The sequence below is a fragment of the Oncorhynchus masou genome, unplaced genomic scaffold, assembly GCF_036934945.1.
Source record: "Oncorhynchus masou masou isolate Uvic2021 unplaced genomic scaffold, UVic_Omas_1.1 unplaced_scaffold_1512, whole genome shotgun sequence".
Taxonomy (NCBI): domain Eukaryota; kingdom Metazoa; phylum Chordata; class Actinopteri; order Salmoniformes; family Salmonidae; genus Oncorhynchus; species Oncorhynchus masou.
This window is the reverse complement of record NW_027005141.1, coordinates 52,853-60,000: the sequence shown is the minus strand read 5'-3', so window position 1 is coordinate 60,000 and position 7,148 is coordinate 52,853. Positions and strand designations below refer to the sequence as shown.

The following is a 7,148-nucleotide window of genomic DNA, read 5'->3' as shown; positions in this document are numbered from 1 at the left end:
TCCCACTAGCCTGTTTGTGTGAAAGAGTTGCAGGATGCAAACAGATTGAAAGCCTGAGGGTGAAAGATAAACTTTGCAGGCATCCTGCCTCTGGAATGAATCCAGACTCCAGAGCTTGGCTGTGTCGTAGAGAATAATTAATTCGGGAACTCGATATGGCAAAACTAATTTGATCAGTACAATATCTGAATGCATATTGCGTTCATGTTAATCCCTGAAAGCCCCTTCTTGCTAGTGAGGGGGAAAAAGTGTCCTGGCTGTTATGACTCAACAATGCAGCACACCCCTCCCTCATCAGAGACACTCTAACTCATGGGAAGCATAACAACCACAACAATTAGCAAACAAAACGTCCTCTGCTGCAGAAGTCATTGCGCATCAAATGTGTCACGTCTTAGTCATGGTTATGGTGAGCTGCCTTATGTTTCCCAATGTTACCGTTAGTGTGTGCGCTGAGCGAGGTTGCGAGGGGAAGTGCTCAGAACCCAGTGGAACAGAAGTGTCTCAGTGACACCCAGTACATGACATCCTTCCGCTGCATTTGTCATGGAGCCAGGGATGCTGTACCACATCAAACCATGGTTCTGTACATAGAGAGAACCACGACGGCCACCTTCCTGTTGCTGTTCATCACATTAACAGCTATCCAGAGCTTCGAGGGAACGGCTCTAAGTGCTGCTTTACTGTCACCCTTCTCTGCTCTAACATATTACGTCAGTCTTGTCGTGTGTGTGTGTGTGTGTGTGTGTGTGGTTGATTCATGTAAAAATACGACTAGAGAGAGAAACGTTATAGGGCACCACAAAGAGATGCTCCGTTAGAGTTCCACCAATCAGAGAGACAACCGAGGCACATTGATCCAGCCTTGGGTAATCATTCCTCTAAATCCCATCCCCTCCATCCCTCCATTCCTCCATCCCTCCATTCCTCCTCTCCTCAGAACGAGCACAGCTTTACTTGGTTCTGGGTTCAGCACTGGGTTCTAGAATTTAACTAGCTACCTCATCATTCCAAACAGTCCGGAAAAAGAATCAATCCTGTATCAATCAAGATATGATTGACCTTAATGGATGGCTATACTGTACGTTATGAACTGGGTGGTTCGGGTCCTGAATGCTGATTGGCTGACAGCCGTGGTATATCAGACCGTATACCATGGGCAGGACAAAACATGTATTTTTACTGCTCTAATTACCTTGGTAACCAGTTTATAACAGCAATAAGGCTCCTCAGGGGTTTGTGATATATGGTCAATATACCACGGCTAAGAGCTGTGTCCAGGCACTCCGCGTTGTGTCGTGGTATATTGACCATATACCACACCCCCTCTGGCCTTATTGTTTAAATAAAACTCTACGTCTGATTTACTGCACAATGTTGTTCTCGAAATGTACAAAGATATTTTGTGTTTCCTGCTTTTCAAAGCTGTTTTTATGTTTGTGCATGGTACTGTGTATTGTACTGTGTATTGTACTGTGTATTGTACTGTGTATTGTACTGTGTATTGCACTGTGCCTGTTTCTGTGTACTTGACCAATACCTGTGTTTATGTTTGTATTTCTTGCATTCAATCACCCACACGCTATGAAATAAACACATCTTTCTCCCCCTCCTAAAATCCCATTCAGTACTCCAGCATGTCCCTAGGGTAACACTGAGTCACAGTATCACCCTTAAATCCCTCCCTGTGACTATTCATTCACACAGGAGAACAAAGGCAACGGGCCAATTAGAATGGCCGATTTAAACCCATGGTGCATTTTCAGTGTTCAGTGGCAAGTTACAAGTTGCAGCGAACCCCGTACAGAGCCAGTTCAGTTACGTTGAATGGATGATGAGCGTCCACAGCAGCACACTGAGACTGTTACTACTCTCATGTCTTAGACTGTTGAATGTGGTTTTGAGCCCTTTGAAGTGCACGCTTTTGCCTGGATGAGAAATGCGAGAGGGAGTGAAAGAGTGAGTACAGCGCCTTTTGGAAAGTATTCAGACCCCTTGACCTTTTTCCACATTTTGTTATGTTACAGACTTATTCTAAAATGGATATCAAAAAAAAAATCCTCAGCAATCTACACACAGTACCCCATAATGACAAGGCGAAAACAGTTCTTTTTTAATACAAAAATGTATACAGAAATACCTAATTTACATACGTATTCAGACCCTTTGCTATGAGACTATAAATTGAGCTCACGTGCATCCTGTTTCCATTGATCATCCTTGAGATGTTACTACAACTTGATTGGAGTCCATCTGTGGTAAATTCAATTGATTGGACATGATTTGGAAAGGCACACACCTGTCTATATAATGTCCCACAGTTGACCGGGCAGGTCAAAGCCAACACCAATCCGTGAGGTTGAAGAAATTGTCCGTAGAGTCCTGAGAGAGGATTGTGTCGAGGCACAGATTTGGGGAAGGGTACCAAAACATGTCTCCAGCATTGAAGGTCCCCAAGAACACAGTGGCCTCCATCATTCTTAAATGGAAGAAGTTTAGAACCACCGAGACTCTTACTAGAGCTGGCGGCCCTGCCAAACTGAGCAATCGGGGAAGAAGGGCCTTGGTCAGGGAAGTGACCAAGAACCCGATGGTCACTCTGACAGAGCTCTAGAGTTCCTCTGTGGAGATGGGAGAACCTTCCAGAAGGACAACCATCTCTGCAGCCCTCCACCAATCAGGCCTTTATGGTAGAGTGGCCAGATGGAAACCACTCTTCAGTAAAATGCACATGACAGTCCACTAGGAGTTTGCCTGAAGGCACCTAAAGACTCTCAGACCGTTAGAAACAAGATTTTCTGGTCCGATGAAACCAAGATTGAACTCTTTGCCCTGAATGTCAAGCATCATGTCTGGAGGAAACCTGTCACCATCCCTACGGTGAAGCATGGTGGTGGCAGCATCATGCTGTGGGGATGTTTTTCAGTGGCAGGTACTGGGAGACTAGTCAGGGGGAAATGAATGGAGCAAAGTACAGAGAGATCCTTGATGAAAAATTGCCCCAGAGTGCTCAGGACCTCAGACTGGGGAGAAGGTTCACCTTCTAACAGGACAACGACCATAAGCACACAGCCAAGACAATGCTGGAGTGGCTTCGGAACAAGTCTCTGAATGTCCTTGAGTGGCCCAGCCAGAGCCTTTACTTGAACCTGAAAATAGCTGTGCAGCGATGCTCCCCATCCAACCTGACAGAGCTCGAGGAGATCTCCAGAGAAGAATGGGAGAAACTCCCCAAATACAGGTGTGTCAAGCTTATAGCGTCATACCTAAGAAGACTCGAGGCTATAATCGCTGCCAAATGTGCTTCAACAAAGTACTGAGTAAAGGGTCTGAATACTTATGTAAACGTAATATATATACTTTTATTGTTATAAATTTGCAAGCATTTCTAAAAACCTATTTTTGCTTTGTTATTTTGTGGTATTGTGTGTAGATTAATGAGAAAAAAACAACACAATTTCATCCATTTTAGAATAAGGCTGTAACGTAACAAAATGTGGATAAAGTCCAGGCGTCAGACTACGTATACACTGTATATGCCTGCTTTAAACTCTCTTCCCTCTTCACAAACAAGGTGCCCTGGACGATGGCTGGACAGACAAGGTTCGCATTCCCACCGACCTGCCGTTCACCCCAAGCTTCTCCACAATGATCAGTCACCATGAAAGCCACCTGGGGGCCAGCCCCGAGGACGTTCCTGACTGTGGCTGGCCCCACCAAGAGGCCTTGGCCATGGGGGAGGAGATGGAGAGCAACGAGGGAAATGACTGCAAACAACAACAACAGCAGAAGAAGAAGAAGAAGAGGAGGCCCCGAGACGAGGTGTACGACAGGGGCCAACCGGAGACTCAGGCTGAGAACACAATCGCGTCAGAGGGCCACCACGGGGTCACCCCCTGCAAGGACAGGGACAGGATGGTGGGGGGCTGGGAGCGGGAAGAGCCAGGGAGGAGTGGAGGCAGGGGAAAGAGGGGCAAGAGCAGGAAGAAGCTTCCAGAAGAGTGGGGGTTTACAGCCGAGCCCTTCGTGCCCTCCTCTGCCGCTCACCTCTCTGAGGGGGTGTTAGACCAACTAGCGCCCCCCATCGTCCACCGCCGGCGCCTGGAGAACCCCTGCTCTAGTATGGGTGACATGGGGCTGATCCCTGCCAGTGAAGACCTCTTCCCTTCATCTCTCACCCAGGATCTGCTCCCTCTCATGGCCCCAACCTCCCCTCCACCTGCCATGAGCTGCGATCACCTGCCTACCACCCCCGTCTCTATCCCCACCAGTCAGGGAGACTTCTCGCCCAGAGGCACCTTCCCCACGTGTCCTGGAGACCCATTCACCGCCAGCTACCAAGACCTGCTTATGGATACAGAGACTGCCAGCCTGGGTAATGACAAAGAGGCTTTTTCCCCAGCTTTTTCCCTAGATTCCCTAGTTCATGAGTCAGGGGTCAAAGTGATGTTTGATCATGACACCTCAATGCAGGATGTCCATATTGAAGATGCCGTGAGTTTTAGCCCCACCCACCAACCAGATAGTGTCCTATCACCATTGGAGAAGCCTAGTGAGCTCACAGCGACCGCACCCCCTTTCTCCCCCTCCGACAGCTCCTGGCTCATCAACGACTACCACTTCAACAACAACTGCTTTGAGTTCAGTGACATCACTCCAGGGCACTCCCTACCTGTGGGCCTGGCCTTCGACACACCCAGCCCAGTCCCGCTCCGCTCCCCCAAAACCGTGCCTGAATTCTACCCCAGGGGGGGCAAAAAGGCCAAATCCCCATCACAGAAGATACCCAAGAAGTCCCGCTCCTCCTCCTCCTCCTCTTCCACCAAAAGCCCCACCTCACCAGGTTCCAGTCTGAACCCCACCGCCCAGTCCTTCTTCCCCTGCTTCGCCAACCCCACAGAGCCCCTCACCGTGGTGGTGGCCCCAATGTCTGAAGGTTTGTTGCAGTGGCGTGTGATGTTCACCAGGAGGATTAGAGGAGTCGACCAATACCTTGTATGGGCATGTGGCTCTACGGCTGGGCTGGGACCGACCCAATAGCCCAGTTTAGACAGCCTGACTGACTAACTGAGATACACTCTGTCCGAGGGACGTGGTTTGGCTTTTTGGGCGAGTTTCCTCTTACCCACAAGGCACTGCTGCTTCTGGGCAGTGCTGGAGTGTTCTCATTAACCCTGTGTGGTCCAGGGTGTGCTACTAACTACAACACACACTCACCACATTGCGGTTTCACCGGCATTTTCTTTCATCACCAAACCTCTCTCTCTCTCTCTGTCTTCCTTTCTGCTGTGTCCCAGTGTCTCTCTTAGTCTAGTATGTTGAAGGTCCATGACTTCTTCATGTCTTCATATCCTCTCTGTTTTGAATTAAACATTTTTTCCCTCCACGCTGTCTCTTCTATAGCTAACATTTCGTTCAGAGAGGAGCCTCTAAACAGTTCTCTGTTGATGTCCAAACCACTTGCAATGCATGTACCGCTCACTAACCAAAAACATGTCTGAATGAATATACACTCAAATCAGGTCACATGTTTTAATAACACATTGTTATTACCTCTTTCTTTCGTTCCATGTCCTGCCGATTCCCTTCTGCCTCCACGACGGCCACCACAACAGGTGAGTCAGGAAATCTACGTGATCTTTATGGGCGTAGATTGTGGGAAATAGATTGTGGAACATTGTTTAAATAGATTGTAGGAAAGTCTTGCGTTGCAATGCGTCACAGTGACACAAACCCCTTCAAGACAGGGCTGAAAACAGATGGCTTGAGGCTGAATCCACGGATAAATCAATGTGATGAGTCTGTCAGGGACTGCAGGTGCTGTGACTATGTCCAGGCTAGGGTAGATATATACTGTATTCAGCGACAGGCAGGGGACACTAGGACATGAAAGTGGAATATAGAATAGTATTGAGAGAGATGTTGTTTTAGGACCAGATGCTGTTGGAAGCGGTGTTGGAGGGCCAGTAGGAGGCACTATTTCCTCTGGTCTAAAAAAAAAATGCCCCAGGGCAGTGATTGGAGATGTTGCCCTGTGTAGGTGGCTGTCTTTCAGATGGGACATTAAACTGGTCTCCTGACTCTCTGTGGTCACTAAAGATCCCATGGTACTCATTGTAAGAGTAGGGGTGTTAACCCCGGTGTCCTGGCTAAATTCCCAATCTGGCCCTCATACCATCATGGTCACCTAATCATCCCCAGTTTACAATTGTCTCATGCATCCTCTCCTGTAACTATCCCCAGGTTGTTACTGTAAATGTTCTCAATCAATTTACCAGGTAAAAAATTAAAGAACCCAGATGTAGGCTAGAATCCCTTGAGTCTCCTGGGGTGTTCTGTGTGCTCTCTCTGAGGGCTGGGAGGGCTGAGTGAAGGTTAGCCGAACCCCCCCCCCCCCCCCCGCAAAGTCCCGTACATAAGCTGCCATATTCAGACCCAGAGAATAAAGAGAAAACAATAACTTTAAAAAATGAATCAATGTATTATTCTTGTGTCATTTATATCTATACGCTACATTGAGGTTTTTCTTTCATTATTTTAGGCTCTCTGACCTTGTGCGTAAGTCTAAACAGCCTACACGCGCCAAACGGCCTACATGCGCCAAACGGCCTACACGCGCCAAACGGCCTACACGCGCCAAACGGCCTACACACGCCAAACGGCCTACACACCAAATGGTTTTGGGAGCGGGCAGCTAACTTTACGGAGATCCACAGAGGCAAAAAGGACAATGTTGGAGTTTAATTCAATAAGAGAAAAGCTGCAAAAGTAGATTGAAGGGAAGGCCAGAAAGTCATGTTTGGGAGATTTGGTGAAGTGGCAAAAGAGGATTATGTGTGATGATTGTGATTATACAAATTTGACAGTCACAAGACGGGGACTTCCAAAAGTCCTGTGGCACGTCAACTGTAGCCTACTGTTCCGGTGGGTTAAATGGAATCTGATGGAATCTGAAATATGGACCGTGACTGTAGGTCAGTGGTGGAAAAAGTACCCAATTGTCATACTTGAGTAAAAGTAAAGATACCTTCATAGAAAATGACTCAAGAAAAAGTGAAAGTCACCAAGTAAAATATTACCAAGTCAAAAGTAAATGTAATTGCTAAAATATACTTAAATATCAAAAGTGATAGTTAAAGTAAGAAGTA

The 7,148-nt window shown here is 47.3% G+C and overlaps 1 protein-coding gene across 2 annotated transcripts in view; it reads left to right on the top strand.

Annotated features, from left to right (window-relative positions):
• The window catches only part of LOC135531102 (uncharacterized), a 50,580-nt gene extending 44,973 nt beyond the window's left edge, over nucleotides 1-5,607 (top strand). For both annotated transcript variants that reach the window (XM_064959223.1, XM_064959222.1), the window contains one exon: nucleotides 3,575-5,607. In XM_064959223.1, coding sequence (XP_064815295.1) covers nucleotides 3,575-5,040 — 1,466 coding nt within the window. In that variant the 3' untranslated portion in view covers nucleotides 5,041-5,607. The remainder of the gene's footprint in view (nucleotides 1-3,574) is intronic.
• Nucleotides 5,608-7,148: the final 1,541 nt, after the last annotated feature.